The sequence below is a fragment of the Peromyscus maniculatus genome, chromosome 3 (assembly GCF_049852395.1).
Source record: "Peromyscus maniculatus bairdii isolate BWxNUB_F1_BW_parent chromosome 3, HU_Pman_BW_mat_3.1, whole genome shotgun sequence".
Classification (NCBI taxonomy): Eukaryota; Metazoa; Chordata; class Mammalia; order Rodentia; family Cricetidae; genus Peromyscus; species Peromyscus maniculatus.
In genome coordinates, this window is record NC_134854.1 from 141,856,041 (window position 1) to 141,875,084 (window position 19,044).

Consider the following 19,044-nt stretch of genomic DNA (forward strand, 5'->3'; position numbering starts at 1 on the left):
CCAGGACTCAAGGCCATTCTTGGCTACTTACTGAGTTGGAAGCCAGCCTGAGCTACATGAGAACCTATCCCATCCCAAAAGAAGTAAGGACATGTGGTCTGCCTCCCAGGCCCTGGGGCTTCCCTGGAAGGGTGTTGATCTTGAGTTACATCCTTCATGGAGAACATTTGAACTTGGAGTTTCTTCTTTTGTGTTTTAAGGCAAGGTCTCACAATGTAGCCCTGGCTAGCCTGGAACTCAAAATGTCCAGGCTTGCATTGAACTTGAACAGCTACCCTCCTGCCTCGGCCTCCCTAGTGTTGAGATTACAGACATAAACCACCAAGCCTAGCTTTGAACTCGGGTTTTCAAAGGCAAAGGAGAAAGTTGTAGCCCCTAGGGACCACTGAGTTCTCGGGGAACAAGAGCCTTTTCATTAAGAGATAAGGTCTGTGGAACAAAACCAAGACCTTCTGCAGCTGGCAACTGCCTTCCTAGTTCTAAAAGGAAAGGCCCGAGCTGCTGATCCTGGCACGCCTCTGCCAGAGACAGGGAGGGGAGGGAGCTAGAGAAGTCATGCCAGCGTCCTTTCTCTTCCCGGCATTAACATCACCCCTTTAAAAATGCTAATCCTATCCCTTTAGTTGAAGGAAAGACCTACATCTTGTGCCATTACCAACCCCGGAGGAAGGGGTGAGGTTTTGGCTAAATTTGTGGGAAAATGAAAGGCAAGGTGTAGAAGTCAGCTAGCTGCATTCAAACCTAAGCCCAGAGCCACACGGGTCATTTTTGTCAATGTTCTTGTTCCAACACTAAGCATTTTTTTTTTTAAAGCAAATGTCACAAAGTAGGTAAGAAATCTGGATTTAAATCGGTATTGACTTCGTAATTGATAGCTGGTGAGACATCGTGCTCAGGATGTTCTCGGGCTCTTGGATGCAAACATGTTTCTGGGTCACTGAACTGTGCTGGAAACACTCACAAATGATCAGTTCCCGTCTCTTGCTCTTTCCCAGGGATCGCTTGGATCGTGCCTGGTGGGGTTGCCTTTAGCAACCCAGCACATGTAAGTACTCTGCAAAGGTTCACAGGTGCACGGGGAAGCTACCTGCCATGGTAATGCTGCATCCGAGGGGGCCACTCCACCCTAGTGCCAACCAAACAGTGCGATTTCCAGGAGCCTGGCTGTGTAAGTTAGCCCTGAAACTGTACTCACTTTCTCCAAACAAGGAGAGAAAGTTTTACTTTTTGCTTCTCCTCTGAGACAGGGTCTCTGTGGCTCAGACTGACCTGGAATGCACTATGTGGCCCAGGTTGGCCTCAAACCTTCCTAGGACTATAACATGAACCACCATGCCCTGCCTGGGCACAAGTTCTTATTATCTCATTACTCTTCTATTTTTGATTGTTTAGGGAACAAGTACCATATGTCCTTCTTTTTTTTTTTGTGGTTGTTATATTTTTATTTTCCAAGTAATACTGATTAAAAATACACACCTACTTTTAAGTCCACAGTTTAGCACTCTTATTTGTATAGCTTTAAAAGTTATAGCACAAAATCTTTACATGAAGGATTGGGGGAAAAGATTCCATTCAAAACAAAGCCTGATATATTATATACATACTTTTCCTCTGTACTTTATTTTAAGTACATTAATTTTAAAATGATGCTCATCTGTTTTTTTCATCTGGTGGTAAAATATTAGTGCAACTTCTCATCAAAATAAAGTTTACCACAGATGTAAATGAATTTTTCCAGTTGAAAATGGCCCTTCAGCTGCCATTAAATGAAAAAATTTCAATGTAACTTAAAGGAAAAAGAATTGGTAGCTGTCCTTAAGCAAAAACACCAAGTACCAGAGCAGTTTACACTGCTCCTTAGAACACACTATCAGAGAAGCAGAGGTGTTTTACCGAAGAAGTTTCCACATGTCCTTCTTAAAGGAAAAAAGAAAGCAAGCACTAAAGGGGGCCGAGGGTGTGGCTCAGTCACAGCGCACATGCCTATTGTGCTGGAGGTCCTGAATGAGAAGACAACTTACTAAGACACTGGAAAGTACTGCATCGCAGTTAAAGAGGAGAGCTGGTCCGTGGTGTCAGGAGAGGCAGAGCAGCTCAATGAGACAATATCAGAAGGACTGGGGTGACATGCTGGGGACCTCCCTCGGCCAACAGCAGGCAAACGGGGCACACTGGATTTTATGCTCTGAAAAAGCAGTGTGATGGAGTCGGTAAGATGTTGTGTAGGTGACATGAAGAGTTCTGTCTCAGAGTGGAAACTGGCACAGACTAATCAGCACCAAGAGGTGGCCAGTGTGCAGGTACTTCTGAAACTGCAGGGCATCACTCTGACCCCCTCAGGAAGATCCTGCACTGAAGCATCTTGGCAGTAGACACACCCCAAACCTCAGAATGCCCAACGTTATCACTCTGTTTGGCATGAATTACAGTGTGCAAACTTTGATATGTTTCATGAACACAGTGTTCAGGGTTCTTCCTGAGGCTGAGAAGAGTTCCGGTTGCTAAACAGTCTCCAAGGTCCTGAAGAAGCCGCTGGAGTTGGCTGTGCTGCCCACTGTCCCCAGAGACCTGAGCCAGGTCCCCCAGAGTTCCAACAGTCATTGGAGTCCAAATGCCGGAGGCCTGCGTTCTGAGAGCCTCAGAGCTAAGAATGTTCACACATTTGACACACCTATGCACACCTGCCTGCAGCCATCATAACTTAGGGTCCAGCTGTGGGAACTCTGGCTATTCTTGTTCATGGGTGAGAAGGCTGGACTCCACAGATGTTTTCCTTGCACCTCTCTATGGTCACAAAGAGTAAAGGAGTCTCATTTGCTACTATCAATCACCACCAATCACCAGCGGGCGGTGGTGGTACACACCTTTAATACCAGTCCTCAGGAGGCAGAGGCAAGAGGATCTCTGTAAGTTCGAGTCCAGCCTGGGTCTACGAGTAAGTTCCAGGCCAGCCAGGGTGGTTGCACACAGAAATCCTGCCTCCAACAAACACAAGTGGGGTCTCGTGCAGCCCAGACTGTCCTGAAACTCATTCTGTAGCCACCGCTGCTTCTGAACTCCAGTGGTGGGATGGCAGGTGTGCACACCTCATCCAGCTAACATCAGGCACCTCGGATGTTTCCTGTGCATAATCTCCTCTCTGGGAGGACCAGTCATGCCACACGACCTGTCTGTAATGGCCACTCGTGTCATGGACCCGGGATGCTGCAATTGGACGGCAGGAAATAGTTCTTCAAGACCCAATTACTATTCCTTCAGCAGTGCGGGGTGCTCCGGCATTGCTTGGGAAACAGTGCTTTCCTCATTTGAAAGCGGCACAAAGTATTTGCTACAAAGGTCGGCGATGATGTATCTCCTGTGGACACCTTTCCCCAACTACCACTATTTACACACATCTGCTTCCACTTTCCAGCGCAGGGCAAGGCTTTCTGAGAAGTGGTCTGAGAAGAAACAAACAAACTCCCCTCATCCCCAAACCCCACTTCAGTCCTGATATTCCTTAGACTCTGGAAGAAAGTTGCCGAGGCTAGAACTGAACAGATAGATAAAGGGAGAGACTGCAGTAGTTAAACCATTAAGACAATAGTTCTTGGGCAGGTGTGGCGCACATCTTCAATCCCAGCACTGGCAGAGGCAGGCAGATCTCTGTGAGTTCCAGGCCAGCCTGGTCTACAGAGTGAGTACCAGGCCAGCTAAGGCTACACAGCTGTTTGAGACCCTGTCTTCAAACAAACAAACAAGATAAATAATCCATGTATTCTTAGATGAAAGACAACTAGCCAGGGCCTTCCACGTTGACCTTCGGGGTTTGAAAGTTTAACTTCACTGCTCAGGACTGCCTGGCCTGAGACAAGGATGGCAGCCGCATGACTTAAGCAGACATGAAAACGACAAGCGTAGCTTTCCTACTTTATCTCAAGGGCACACAGTTCAGGCAGTGTCAGCAATCTGTCAAAATCAGGCTCTGTCACCCCTGTACTTCATCAGGCTCACCTCTGGCCACTGCAGGGGACAGACAGGGCCGTCAATCAAGCTTCTAGAGTCTGGGCTAGAAGTGAGTGGCTCTCCCACTAGGCTGAGGTCCATGCACTTGACACACATACCCTGCCACTGTGTGTCACACGGCAATAGCCAGAACCAGGTTGCCCCCCAGGAGGGCAGCTAGCTCATCTTTTCCCCACACAGAAGAGCCTGGCTGTCCAAAGAATCAAAAGGAGTTACAGAAATGCATCACCACTAAGATGAGAAGTGTGTCGTCAATGACAGCGTACATGGATCATCAGCAGCAAACAGCCTCACTGTTGTCTGCTCTATAAATACAGACATGTTCTGTTAGAAGACAGACAACAAGCACATTACTGGAAGGTGGGGGCACATTACTAACTACTCCTCAGCAGAATGCTTGCTTAGAGTGCACGAAACGCATGGTGTGCATGCCTATAACCCCCGCACTGGAGGTGGAGCAAGAGGAGCTGGTTCAAGGTTGTCTTCAGCTACATATGGAGTTCAGGGCCAGCCTGGGCTAAATAAGACCCTATCTCAGCACAAAGAAAAAAAAGGGAGGGATAGAAAACATCCTGTGTTTGTGTCCTGTTCTGTGTGACAGTCTTCATTTTTCTATAAAGCAGGGACATATACACAGGTTTACCTTCCCACTGTTAGAAGTCATGAACTATGTCCAAACAGTGTCCGAGGTAGCAAATAGGCAAATGTGTTTTCCTCAGCTCTTACTTTATTAAAATGCTTTGGACTCACTATAAAGCAGTAAAATAAAGTGTGGGTGACCCAGTTTGTTCTCTGGTGAAGATAGAAAGGAGAGGAATTTATCCACCAAGTTTGCAGTTTCTGCATCTTGTCAGCAGGTGGCAGCATTGTCTATGAGTTGGTGGCTGCTTGTAGGAAAAACAACCCTCCTGGCTAACAAATCCTTTCTCTAGATACTTCCCCACTCCTAAGAATTTTCCCAGGATCTAGAGAGCTGACAACTGGAACGTCATTTCCTCCCAAAACTGGGACTAACTTTTAAATTTTTTACTTTTTTTCTCCCTTTGGTATGTGTACGTGTGTAGGCATGTGTGCATCTGGTCTGAAGGTCTGGTGAGGTGGTCTGGTCCTGAACTCAGTTTGTTAGGCTAGGCAGCAAGCACCTTTACCCACTGAGCCGTCCTACCAGCCCAAGACTGAACTTTAAAGTACCAGTGAGGTGACTCCCAGGAGCTGTTGCCCAGCGCTTTGTCTTTGGAAAGTTAACTGTTTCATAGTTCTAACAGCTCTGCTTTTGGTGGCCCTGGGGGTGGGGTGGGGTAAATATCAACTTGTGATTCCTCAAGACTGTGTCATCCTCACAAAATGTCAGAGAGCTAAGTTTGTGAAGTTTGGCAAATGGGGAAACATTTTACAATCAAACACGAAGACAGAGCTAGCATCCTGTTACTGTGAAAGAAAAATAGAAAACACATTGGGAGTTTAAATTTTAGTTTTAATTCTTTTTAATTATCAAAAGGAATGCGGTACATTCACTGCCCAAATGAAGACATCTCCATAAAAATCTAAAGGGATCTGTGAAACAAGACCCTGTTAGTCCTAACAAAGAAGTAAGGTTTTGGGGCTGGAGAGATGGCTCAGTGGTTACGAGCACTGACTGCTCTTCCAGAGGTCCTGGGTTCAATTCCCAGCATCCACATGGCAGCTCATAACTGTCTGTAACTCCAAGACCTGACACTCTCACACATACATGCAGGCAAAACCACTAATGCCAAAAAGAAAAAAAAAAAAAAGTAAGGTTTCTGGCGTGACGGAAATCCAGAATGTAGACGACGGGAAGGTGGCTGAAGGCAAACGTAAGAGCCACTTTTTTGTTAGAGAATGAACAAGCCAGACCTCTAGCACCCAGGCCTTGAGCATGAAGCACATTACTATTCCCAGAACCACAAGAAAATTCTTAGAAAATCAGAAGACCTCCCAGGGGCACTTTATGGAAACCGTTGCTGAAATGTGCCTTTGAGTGACTGTAGAGAATAGTAACAGATTCGGAAAAAGAATCCCAGGAAAGAAGGAGGCTGCAGAAAAGAGAAAGGAGTCGTTCCCACGCGACTCGACTCAGAGCACAGAAGCAGGCAGGCTGGGGAGGCCGGATGACAGAATCCAGTGGGGCCTGGGCGCACAGAGGGAAGGTGGATCTGATATGCAGCCTCTGGTGACTGCACCATGGTCTAGTGTAGGTTTCATTTGTATTTACCCCCTCCGACGTGTGTGTGTGTGTGTGTGTGTGTGTGTGTGTGTGTGTGTGTGTGTGTGTGTTCTCTAGTATAGGTTTCATTTGTATTTACCCCCTCCCACTCCTGCGTGTGTGTGTGTGTGTGTGTGTGTGTGTGTGTGTGTGTGTGTGTTCTCTAGTATAGGTTTTAAAGAACAGAGTTTTTCTGTGAATTTCACTTGAGGCAGAAACACTCATTAATATGGATTGAGCCTTGAGACCTTGACGTGATAGTACTTCAGGCCTGAAATGTCCTGTCCAGAGCCCCACAGCTGGTCCTCCAAGGGCCTGCATTCAGCGGTTAATGTCAACACTGCTTTAATGCAGACAGGGAGAAGCTGGGGGGGGGCGGGCGGGTGGCTTCCAGGGAGATAGACAGCATCAGTCTCCTCATGGGTTTTCCAGGAGGCAGTTGGCTCCCACAGCCAGAAATTTCCCTCCTAGCCATCCCTCAGGTTTCTGGTTCCACCTCCTCATTGAAGGTGGAGCAGGGAGGGAGGGCTCTGATGAGCTCAACATGACACAAGTTTATATTTTAGATGACTTTCCCCAGACACTCAGCCAAAGGATGCCGCAGTCCTAAGAGCAGGCTGCAGGCTGGAGAGAATGTTCTCTACTCTTCCTCTGTGCTCTAATCCCCCAGGGCCTCCCTCAAAAGGTGTCCATTGCCCTAAGAAGAGACCTAACACGGACTTTTCTTGTTTTCTCCTTGTGGACTGTCACGGTGGAGAACTCCGGGTGAGGTGGACATAACCAGGAAGTAAGCAGGCGTCAGTACTACCTCGCACATCCTTGACGCCACTGCCCCACCCATTAGCCCCAGCTGCCAGGCTCATCTCACTTCCTCACCTGCCGGGAACTAGCAGAGAAATCAAGGCACTTGTGTGCAAGCCTCTGCAAGCTCCTTCCCACCCTTCTACAGGCCCAAAGCGGGCTGCTACCCCTAATCTGCCCCTCGTTTGCGGCTCAGCAGCTTTTGTCCTCTAAGCCCCTGATAATGGTTTTACTAAAATCCCCTTTTGATGGAAAAAGTCCCAGCTGGACATTGCAGGACCCAGCATAATGTCCAAGTCTGCAGGCCCCTCTGCCTACCCCACAAAGGCCTCTAATCAAGTGGAAAATGTGCTGGAGGCCAGAGGTTTGGGGCTGCAATTATTTTTTAAGGGATTACTAGAGAAGAATAGAGGCAGCCAGGATCTCCCCCACCTGCTTTCCACTCGGTCCCGCTTCAGACATACCGAGTCCTGGCTTGGCCCTGTTCTCAGAGACCAAAGCCTCACTTCTGCCTTTTCCTATGGAGGGGCAGCCACCACTGAACACCATTGTTGCAGAAAGAGAGAGTTTGGGTACAACTTGCAAGTCTCATTTTGACCTCATTTAAGATCTCATGTATGAAACCACCGTCAAACAGGCTCCTGAGTGTGGGGCGTGAGCTCATTCATTAACCTCTAACCCCAGCTCTGTATGCACGGGGAGAGCTGGTCCAGTGCCCATGCCCTGCCAAGGGCTGGAGCACTCACTGCGGCTTCCCAAGCTTTGGAGGGCAAAAGGTCATGTTCCCACCTTGCCTGTTACCCTCCTTCACACGCACACTGACCCTCCCTCAAGGCCGAGCAAATATCCATGGCACTCCACTGCTTGATCTCGGGGTAATGCATGAGTAAGATCTGAAATGTCAGTCACCGAATACCACAGCCTTTGTTTGAGGATGCACACTCCCAAGGGAGTTTATGTCTTCCAGGACCTTATCGGGTGTCATCTACACATGAGAAATCATTGGGCACACATTAATGGCAAATTGGTGACAAGTCACGGCCTGCCCTTGAGTCCCTGACCTTTCCGTCATCCTAGATAGGTCTTGTCCTTCTAATCCTAGCTATTGGTGATGAACGCGAAACTGATTACAGATCTCTAACCTCATTCTGGAATGATCAAGGATTAGATTGTTCATCTCTGAAATTCAAAAGTCAGCATGTATCCTACATTGAATGTCGAGCTCAGTGGCAACTCCCAGATCCTTCTCCAAACCTTCGATCAGAAACAAAACAATTGTTGACTTCAAAAAAGGACAAAATCTTCATTTGTTTTCATCGGTATAAATGCCTTATTGGCCAGCTGTGGGTGGTGGCACACACCTGTAACCCTAGCACTTGAGCAGAGGCAGGTGGATTGACCTGAGTTCGAGGCCAGCCTGTTCTATAGCGTGAGCTCCAGGACAGCCAGGGCTGTGTAGAGAAACCCTGTCTCAACAGCAACAACAAAAAGTGATCAAAATAGATTCTTTTATTAGTGTTTGGTTTGGATGCTGGTTGTGGAATCCAGGGCCTACTAGGTATGTGCTCCACGGCTGAACTGGGTAGTTCTATGTCAGCTGGATACAGGCCAGAGTCATCTGAGAGGAGGGACCCTCAATAGAGAGAATGTCTCCGTAAGTTATGGCTGTATACAAGCCTGTAGGCATTTTTTTTAAAACGAGCCATTGATGCCCAGCCCATTATGTGTGGTGCCATCCCTGGGCAGGTGGGCCTGGGTTCTATATGAAGGCAGGTTGAGCAAGCCATGAGGAGCAAGCCGGTAAGCAGCACCCCTTCATGGCCTCTGCATCAACTCCTGCCTCCAGATTCCTGTCCTGTCTGAGTTCCTGTCTTGACGTCCTTTGATGATGAACAGTGATATGGAATTGTAAGTTGAATAAACCTTTGCTTCCCGAAGTTGCTTTGGTCATGGTGATTCATCACAGCAACAGTAATCTCAACTACAACACCCTAGGCTGGGAGTAGACTCTCAAAGGCCCCTCCTTAAATAAGGACAGTGTTGTTTGAATCACCCCTGTCTTCTGCAGGGGTGGATCAAATCAATATGACTTTGGATGAAGATGAGCTGCCTCAAATAGGAGACGTGAAATGTTCATGGGTGTAATGGGTAGTTTTAACTACTAACCTGACACAGTTTAGAACTGTCTGAGAAGGGCTGTCTAGATCAGATTGTCTGTGAGGACTGTCTTGATCACATTAATTGATGGAGGAAGAACCAGCCCACCACAGGCAGCGCCATTCCCTAGGTTTGGGACCTGGACTGCCTAAGAGTGAAGAAAATGAGCTGTGTGTGAGCACATACTTCTCTCTGCTTTGGACCGGATGCCGTGTGACTAGTTGTTTTAGTCCCCGTCACCCTGACGTCCCTGCTACGACAGACTTTGAGTTGAAATAAACCCTTTCTTCCCCAAGTTACTTTTTGTCAGGGTCTTTTATCACAGTAACAGAAATGAACAAGGACAAGAGGCCGGGAGGGAGGACCTGAGTTATCTAAAGTCAAGTCTACGAGGCCCTGACTTGTTAAGGGAAATGTGTGGACGTAAGTCTGTGTCACAAGAGAGCTGTCCCCAAGCTTTACATTCCAGTTCTTATCACCATTTGCCATTTGTCTTCACTCTCCAAGTTCCTCATCCTTTTTAGAACACAGTGAATAAAATACTATTTTGTATTTTTTTTTTTTTTTTTTGGTTTTTCGAGACAGGGTTTCTCTGTGTAGCTTTGCGCCTTTCCTGGGACTCACTTGTAAGCCCAGGCTGGCCTCGAACTCACAGAGATCCACCTGGCTCTGCCTCCCGAGTGCTGGGATTAAAGGCGTGTGCCACCACCGCCCGGCTATTTTGTATTTTTTGATTTATTCACTTTTGTTAATGTGCACATGTGTGTTTGTGTGAATGTATGCCACATATGTATAGGATTCCCTGGAACTGAAGTTACAGGTGGTTGGGAGCCACCCTACAGGGTGTTGGGAACTGAACTCAGGACTTTTGGAAGAGCAGGAAGTGCTCTTAACCACTGAGCCACCTCTCCAGCCTCAAATACTAATTTTTTTTTTTTTTTTTTTTTCTGGTTTTTCGAGACAGGGTTTCTCTGTGTAGCTTTGCGCCTTTCGTGGGACTCACTTGGTAGTCCAGGCTGGCCTCGAACTCACAGAGATCCACCTGGCTCTGCCTCCCGAGTGCTGGGATTAAAGGCGTGCGCCACCACCGCCCGGCCTCAAATACTAATTTTTTAAAATGACATTTAAGGGGTTGGGGAGATGGTTCAGTGGTTAAGAGCACTTCCTGCTCTTCCAGAGGACCCAGGTTGGATTCCCAGCATCCACATGGCAGCCCAACCATCTGTAACTCCAATACCAAGGCATCTGATGCCCTCTTTTGACACCAAGCATGTACATGGTACACAGACGTATGTGCAGACAAAACACTCATACAAATTTTTTTAAAAAGGTAACTTTTGGGTTGGCAAGGTGGTCGAGCAGGAAAAGGCATTTGCTTCTAAGCATGGTGACCTGGATTCCATCCCTGGGCCCCACACGGTAGAAGGAGGGAGACCCACCTCCTACAAACTGTCCTCTGACTTCCCATGTGCACCATGGTACACTCATGCTCACATACATACACACAATCAATCAATGTAATAATAAAGACAAATAAATAAATAACTTTTCCTACCAACACCACTTTGGGGAAGAAAAAAATAGTATTTGGAAACACTGATTTTTTTTTTTTTTTTTTCAGTGCTGGGTATCAAGCCAGGGTCTTGTGCATTGGAGGCCACACTGCAACATCTGAGCTGCAGCCTCAGCCCCGCAGACACTACCTTGCTGCTGCACCGTCCCCCCCAGACACTAACTTGATGCCGCACACACACCCCAAACACTAACTTGCGGCTGCACCCTCCCCCTCACCCCGCAGCTGAAAACTTTAGAACTTCGGGATGCAAATGTATTTGCGACTCTCACGCCATGAAGGAATCCTCACAATTCAAAATCCCTGATGAATATAACCAGAATAAAGGAACACAAAGTCGGCAGGCTGACAGGGCTCAGTGGCAGGGAGCACTTAGCATGGCCAAGGCCCTGGGTTCCACCCCCAGGCACTGCAAAACCAGAACAAAACCCAACAAAAACAAAACAAAACGAACCAAGGACTTTAAAAAGTATAGGAAGCCTTAGACGGGAAATAAAGAAGGAAGTTTTATCTTGATGTCCAATGTAAGGAGCCCAAAGTTCATTACGTCCCGGGTATACCTCAAAGATCTGAGATGTCCTTGAGTCCGTGAAGCCTGGAAATGCTTCTCCAGCCGGCACAGACAGTGTGCCCCACAGCAAGAGCCTCAGTCCTCCCCAGGTCTCTCCCAGCTGATCTTCCTCTGCCCCAAACAGGACTCCTGTCCATACGTCCCCATGCCTCATCACTCTTTGCTATCATTTTTGGGTAGACCTGTCCAAAGCCTCACCTCTCAGTGATCACCTCTAGACCTGACACCCCCAATTCAGCATCTGCAGACCCTGGGGGCACCTCTGACCTTCTGGCTCTGGAGCTGACCCTGCTCTGCCCTTCCCCATCTCATGCACCCCCAACAGCACCATGTACCCACAATTCCTCAGACTCCATCTATGCTCTCTTTCCTGAATCGTGACAGTTGTCTTTACTCTATTTGGTGGGCAATCTCAAAACCCACATATACATATTTTATATGTATATATATAATTTGGGTTTTCAAGATGGTTTCTCTGTGGAACAGCCCTGGATGTCCTGGAACTCACTCTGTAGACCAGGCTGGCCTTGAACTTACAGAAATCCACCTGCTTCTACCTCCCAAGTGCTGGGATTAAAGAGCCACTGCCTGGCTCTTACGTTTTATTTTGCCACCATGCTAGAGGCAGAGCCAAGGAGTTGAGAGTTCTACATCATGATTCACAGGCAGCGGAAGTGAACTGTCCCACACTGGGCAAAGCTTGAACATACATGAGACCTCAAAGCCCGCCCACACAGTGACGCACTTCCTCCAGCAAGGCCACACCCACTCTAACAAGGCCACACCTCCTGATAGTGCCACTTCCTATGGCCAGGAGTCTATGGGAGTCACATCTGTTCAAACCACCACATTGCAGATTCAAGGCTATTTTTCACTTAGTATTTGTTTGGCTGCCATTACAGGTGAGTGCACTCCCAAGAGCTTCAGAATAGTGCCTCCTGCTCTCTGCAGCGACCAAAGTCTGTCTTCTGCTGTGGGAGACGGGCTACACTGCAAATTCCTCTGGGGCTGTGCCCCCATCTGGACACCCCGTGCCCCCCCACATGCCCCTGTGTTTTTGTTTACTTGGCTTTGTTTGTTTGTTTTTTGGCACTGGGAATTGCTGCTTGTGTTTGAGGTTCTGAGGCAGAAAGGGGCCAGCCATTGGCAGAAGTGGGGTTCAAGGGCACACCCACACAGCATGCTAATGCTCCTCTCACTTCCTTTAACAGTGGCTGGGTGGCGGTGACTCTTCCCCACCTCCCTGCACGGTCCCTGTCACTTCATGCTCCCTCAACGAAACACAGGGAAGTGCTGGGGAGCTCACCAGGCCCCAGTGGACAATTCCAAACTCAAGTTCACCCGGATGGCCCTACCTAAATTCAGCTGTGTGTGCGTGCGTGCGTGCGTGCGTGCGTGCGTGCGTGCGTACGTGCATGCGTGCTGACAGCATTGTACCAGATGGGGAGGCGGAGGGTTGAAAGTGACCAGAATGCATTATATATATGTAGGAAACTGTCAAAAAACAAATTTAATAAAAGCTTCTTTAAAAGATCCTGGAGACAGAGGGACTAAATAAACACACCGTGCCTCTCTACCTCATCGTTGGTCCTGCTAGGTTATTTTGGTGCGCCTGGCCTCTTGAAGAGGCCACCAGCTGGAAAGCTGCGGGGAGGCTGTACCACCACAGGTCCTGAGTGCCAGAGGACCTTTGCTCCAAGTGATTTGATTTCATTTGTGAGAAGAAAAGGCAAGGCTGTAGATCTCTCCCGCTGTTCAAGGCCACTTAAATATAAACAGGAGGAGTCTGCTGGGCTGCATAGAAGCCAGGCATACATTTTCTCAGGTGCCTCTCAATGCTGACACACACTTAAGCACACAGGGAAGTCCTCCCAGCTGCTTCCTTAGATGGGGCCTTTCCCTTGACGATCTTGCCACGGGGAACAACTCGCACCCGACATTGTGATGGCTCCCCAGAAACCAAGCAGACAGCTCCCTAGAGCTTACATCGGCTTCCAGCTGACACACAGGCAAAGCAAATGCACCCACCCCACCCCCTCACGTGCCAATCTCCCACTGAAAAACCACCTGGCAGAGGCAGGCAGCTCTCCTAAGGATTTGAGGCCAGTCTGCTTTATTCAGCAAGTTCCCGGCCAGCCAAGGCTACACAGTAAGACCCAGACTCATAAACAAAACAACCTACCTTCACGAGTGCTTACACCATCAGATGTAGATCACAGCACACAGCATGGACAAAGGCAATGTGTCTGGCCCAGAGAGGGCTGATGGGAGCCCTGGGACCCTCAAGGGCTCCCGATGGGCACTTTCCAGAGTGGCATCAGCTGGAAGCTCTGGATTACTACTGACAGATGGGGAGGAGCACCCCCCCAAGTGACACTGTCTTGGTGTCCCCTCCTCCTGCCATTAGGTTGTTGCCCCGAGATCTACTCTGCATAGTGGACAGACACAGGACAGATGTGCACGATTTCTCTTTGTTCAACTCCTCAGCAGCATTTTGAGATTTCAAAGCTAAATAGAGAAACCCCAGTGAGCAAAAGAGGACGACACTGCAGGAGAACTTTATTTTCATTTTCAACGAAGCTGTTTTTTTCTCCCTTGGGGCTTTATCTGTCCATATATGTCCATACAAAAATATTATTCTGAGAGTCCAGTCTGTCCACATGTGTTTGTACAGACTTTTAAAGGCAAGCAGGGATACTCTGGAGATACACTGACTATGCATTTAGATATTTCCCATCTAGTTTAGGAGCGGCTTGTTTATTCACTACTGGCCAAGAGTACTTTGGAAATACACTATTGAGTTCATAAAAGAAGAAGAAGGAAACTGTCCCCCTGCTTTTCCAGTGCATTCCTACAAAAACCTTCCCCGTTGCAGGATGAGAACCGCCTTATAACTGTTATATTAAGTAACCTCCAAAACCCTGGGGCCTGAGTCTCAGCAGGGCTCCCAGGCAGGGCAAGGCCGGCTTCTGCTGACAGTGCATGGCATGGCCCTCTCCCCAAAGCTTCCTGCTTACACCCAATTGTTCAGGCAGGCAAGAGGCAGGACTTCAAAGCTTTGTGTGGCTTTATGCTTTGTTTCTGAATCCCTGATGCTCTGGGATCATTGAAAAAGGCTCGGAAAACTCCTTCGGCTTCTTAGCTGGGTGGCTGTGTTCTCTGTCCCCACATCCTCAGGTGCCTGCTCTGACACCAGCTTTAACTGACCCCAGATTCTCATCTGATCCACTGCTTTGCTAGGTGCAGTCTTTGAGTGGCCCACACGAATGAGAATGACCTATGTACTTGTCAGATATGCATGGGGGGACAGGGCTCAGCACCCACTTATTCCTAGACATTACTTACTAAAAATGCAGTTGGCTCACACTGCTAGCCTGCTTTAGAACTTTTATTCACTGCCTGTGTCATAAAGAGCAAAGTCCTAGCCCCTTGTGATGGGGACTCCAAGTCTCCTGTGTTGACAGAGACTGCCAGGTGCTAGCCTCCTAAATTCCGGCCTCTTACCATCTCTCTCTCTCTCTCTCTCTCTCTCTCTCTCTCTCTCTCTCTCTCTCTCTCTCTCTCTCTCTCTTTCCTCTCTCTCTCTCTCCTCTCCTCTCCTCTCTCTCTCTCCTCTCTCCCTCTCTCTCTCTCTCTCTCTCTCTCTCTCTCTCTCTCTCTCTCACACACACACACACACACACACACACACACACACACTTCACTCTTCTGTGTTCTTCCATTCATGTGCTGTGTCTAGCTTGGAAACTCTTCCCTCCCTGTCTGATTAGGGAACTTGCTCAAATGAACTCTAGAAAACCATCACTGTGTCGTCCTGCTCCCCACATGGTGTCTGAGGCCACAGGCTGTCTTAGCACTTTGCACTCTCCTCTCTGAGTAGAAGGTACCTAGTCACGGGTGGGCGGGTGTGTGGTGTTCAGGGGACAAGCAGGAAAGTAGACGCTGCCCATCTAAGAAACCTACCTCGGGGCTGGGAGGAGAGAGCAGAGAACAAACCTTAGTGCCAGCTTCACATGCTCACAGCTTGGCAGGAAGAGAGCACTATGGGTAATTCCTAGCCCGTATGACAGTGTTTTATTTTGGGCTCTCTCTCTCTGTGTCTCTCTGTGTCTCTCTGTCTCTGTCTCTGTCTCTCTGTCTCTCTGTCTCTCTGTCTCTCTCTATGTGTGTGTGTGTGTGTGTGTGTGTGTGTGTGTGTGTGTGTGTGTGTGTGATAGAAGTTGACATTGATGTCTTCCTCAATTGTTCTCTTATATGGAAACAGGGACTCGTTATGTAGACCAGACTGGCCTCAAACCCACAGACATCCTCCTGCCTCAGTTTCTAGGGGTCATAACTCAGGTTCTCCTGATTGCATGGGAAGCGCTTCATCCACTAGTCATCTCCCAGCCCAGTGATGGGTATTTTGAAAAGACAAGTATCTTGCTCTAAAGGAACCCAAATCAGGAGGACCTCGTCTGGTCTAGGCATCAGAGAGTGCCCAGACAGAACTAGGACTCACCTTTGTCCCAAAGCTGCTACTGGAAGGTTCTGGAGCTATTTCTTAAATATTTCTTTTTATTATTTTAAATTATGTATATTTGTGTGTGCCCATGGGTAGTATTTGTGAGTGTAGGTGCCTGAGGATGCCAAAGGTGTCGGATCCCCCCTGGAGCTGGAGTTACAAGCAGTTGTGAGCTGCTTGAAGTGTGTGCTTGGGAACTAAACTTGGGCCTCTCTGCAAGAGCAGCAAGTACTTTTAGCCCCTGAGCCATCTCTCCAGCTCCTGAATCTCTTTTCTTTAGTGAAGTGTCACTGAATGCTAATGAGCAGTTCAGTCCAGATCTCTAGGTCTGTACACTGAACTAGCAGACATTTCCGCTCACGGATTCTAGACATCTCAATCCAACATATGCCCATTAATTGTTCTTACTTCCAAACCTTTACTCACCTGAATTTATAGTCTGCATAGAAAGTATTCCCTGGCTGGCTAAACAATAAATCTGGGATTTATGTATGACTCTGCATCAGGTCCAACCTTAAAGTCTCTACCCTCAGTCAACATCGCCACCCTAGAGACAAACTTCTAGCACAGTCTTCAGGGGACACACTCAAACCACACAGGGTGTCCCAAGCCTGTCAACACTGCTTTATTATATCACATGACACCATAGAATGGAAGCTATATTTGCAGCTGCCTCACCATACAATTTTGAAAACAAAATTTGCCTCAGAAATATTAATGATTCAAATATCGATCTTTACACAAAGGAAAACAGTTTTGACTGATATACAGAAATTTCGTTTAATTTTTATATGAGACATGGTCTCATGTAGCCTAGGCTAGCCTTGAACTCACTATGTAGCTAAGGATGACCCTGATCCTCTTGTCTCTACTGCCCAAGTGTTAGGGTTACAGGCAGGCACCATCACACCCAGCCCCACTGGAATTTTCACATACAGTTTTACCCTCATTAGAATGTTCATGTTTTCGCGTGTGTGTGCGTGTGTGTGTGTGTGTGTGTGTGTGTGTGTGTGTGTGTGTGTAAATGTGATCTATATGTTTACGTGCAGGAATCTACGTACATACACAAAGTCCAGAGGACACTGAGTGCCCTGCTCTATCACTCCTCACCTCATTCTCTTGAGACAAGGTCACTGACTAAATATGGAGCACTAGGCTGTGGCCTGCAAACCCCAGCAACCCTCCAGTTGCCAGCACTGGGGTGACAGGCACATGTGTGACCTGTCCTGTGTCACTGGGGTGGCATATGTATGTGTGACCATCTAGATTTTCATGTAGGTGTTGGGATCTGAACTCAGGTCCTCACTATTGCACAGCAAGTGGTCTTAACCACTGAGCCATCCCTCCACTCTTCATGTTTTCTTTATCTTGGTCAGACAATGTCACACTATATAGCCCTGGATGGCCAGGAACTTGCTGAGTAGACCAGGCTGGTCTCGAACTCATAGAGATCCACCTGCCTTTGCCTCCCTTTAATCCTGCTGGGATTAAACGCGTGTGCCACCACTGCCCAGCTGGTCAAAACATTCTTGCGGGTCTAGGGAGATGACTTGTTCAGTCAAATACCTGCCATATTAGCGTAAGAGCCCGAGTTTGGATCCCCAGAATCCACAAAAAGAAAAAAAAAAAGCTGGGCTCAGCATAGGAGAAGGCACAGGGGATCCTAAGCTTCAAGTTCACTTCAAGACCAAAAAACCAAAGTTGAGGCGCAATCAAGAAAGGACACCCAGTGTCTAACTCTGGCCTCCACAACTCTGTGCACACACATGTACATATACCACACACAAACACAAAGCCATAAACAAATGTCCCTATGTTTGGAGAGGCACAGTATTTGTGTTGACACATACCTGAATCGGATTGTAAAGGCGCAGAAGGAAGCTTTAGGGCAGAGAAATGTCTGTATTTTGATTAGAGTGGGTGACTTTACAAGGGATGCTGTGGGCCGAATACTGTAATTTGTCTCCTACAAACTCACACTGAAATGTGATCCCTGATGTGACTGTTGAGGGTGGTGCAATCTGGAGCTGTTTGGGTTGGAAGGCTCTACCTTATGAAGTGATTGAAGCCAGTCCACAGGACTACGCTAAGTCCCACAGAGGTGACTTCCTGAAGGACTCGGAGAAGCAGGGGGAAGATCTGGGACACTCAGTACACCAGGCTCTGCTGATTCTTCCACAGGGACGACAGAGCCCTTAGCAATGACTGAAGCGAGGCAGGGACAATCTTAGAGCACTAACTTTACCAGCCAAAACAAGTCTACTAAAATCTCAGCATTGACTTAAAAGTTACCATGGTAACTCCTGGGTGCGCGTCCCAAAGTAATCGTGCATGTGGAGGCCAGAGGGCAATGGGGGTGTCTTCGCTGCTCTCCACATTGGTTTTTAAGTGGGGTCTTTCAGTGAAACTGGAACTCACTGGTTGGCTAGAATGGCTGCCTAGGGACCCACAGGTCCCCAACAGCACTGGGGTAAGACCCTGTCCTGCTTTTATAAAGTGGGTTCTGGGAACTCACACTCAGAACTTCATGCTGTGTGGCAAACACTTTATTGTCTGAGATATCTCCCAGCCCACCAAGGTAGTCTCTCTGTGTGTGTGTGTGTGTGTGTGTGTGTGTGTGTGTGTGTGTGTGTGTGTGTGATGCAGGGTCTCTCCATGTATCCCTGGCTGGTCTGGAACTCACTATGTATACCAAGCTGGCCTCAAACTTGTCTCTGAGTGCTGAGCCCTGGGATAACAGGTATATGTTACTATGCCTAGCCATAGGAAATAATTATAAAGAAAAAAATACATATGACTGGGATAGTGCAAGCTGCCTTGCCTGTCTGTTGTGTTAGGGGCGGGATCCAGAACTTCAGGCAGTCAACACAGGTCTGATGACACACGCCTCACCTACCAACAACATAGCTAAGAGCCACATCTGTGGTGGGGATCCAAACAGATCTCTGCCTTATAAGAGGGACAACCCAAAATGTGAGCACTAGACCTGGAAAATCAAACCAAGCCAGTCCCAGCCCTACACCCTGGTTTATTGTGGTATCCCTGCGGCTGTCCACAGCTACGTGCCTAGCTGCTACTCGGAGTTTTTAACAACTCCCAATCTTAACTTAAAAAGAGGGAGGATTAAGAAAAAATAATGAAGTGTATTGTATACGGGTATATGCACGTGAGTACAGATATCCACAGAGGCCAGAGGCACTGGGTCCCTT

At 47.9% G+C, this 19,044-nt stretch overlaps 2 protein-coding genes across 4 annotated transcripts in view; one reads left to right on the forward strand and one right to left on the reverse strand.

Annotated features, from left to right (window-relative positions):
• Positions 1 to 19,044, reverse strand: part of Wnt5b (Wnt family member 5B) — a 109,503-nt gene that overhangs the window by 51,555 nt on the left and 38,904 nt on the right. The gene's annotated exons all lie outside the window — the stretch shown is intronic.
• Fbxl14 (F-box and leucine rich repeat protein 14) overlaps positions 1 to 19,044 on the forward strand; it is a 29,998-nt gene that overhangs the window by 6,090 nt on the left and 4,864 nt on the right. The window contains exon 2 of one of the 3 annotated variants that reach the window (XM_076567778.1): positions 996 to 9,716. The exons of the other annotated variants lie outside the window; for them this stretch is intronic. Coding sequence (XP_076423893.1) covers positions 996 to 1,049 — 54 coding nt within the window. The 3' untranslated portion in view covers positions 1,050 to 9,716. Of the gene's footprint in view, positions 1 to 995; positions 9,717 to 19,044 lie in introns of those variants that run through there. 3 annotated transcript variants of the gene reach the window in all.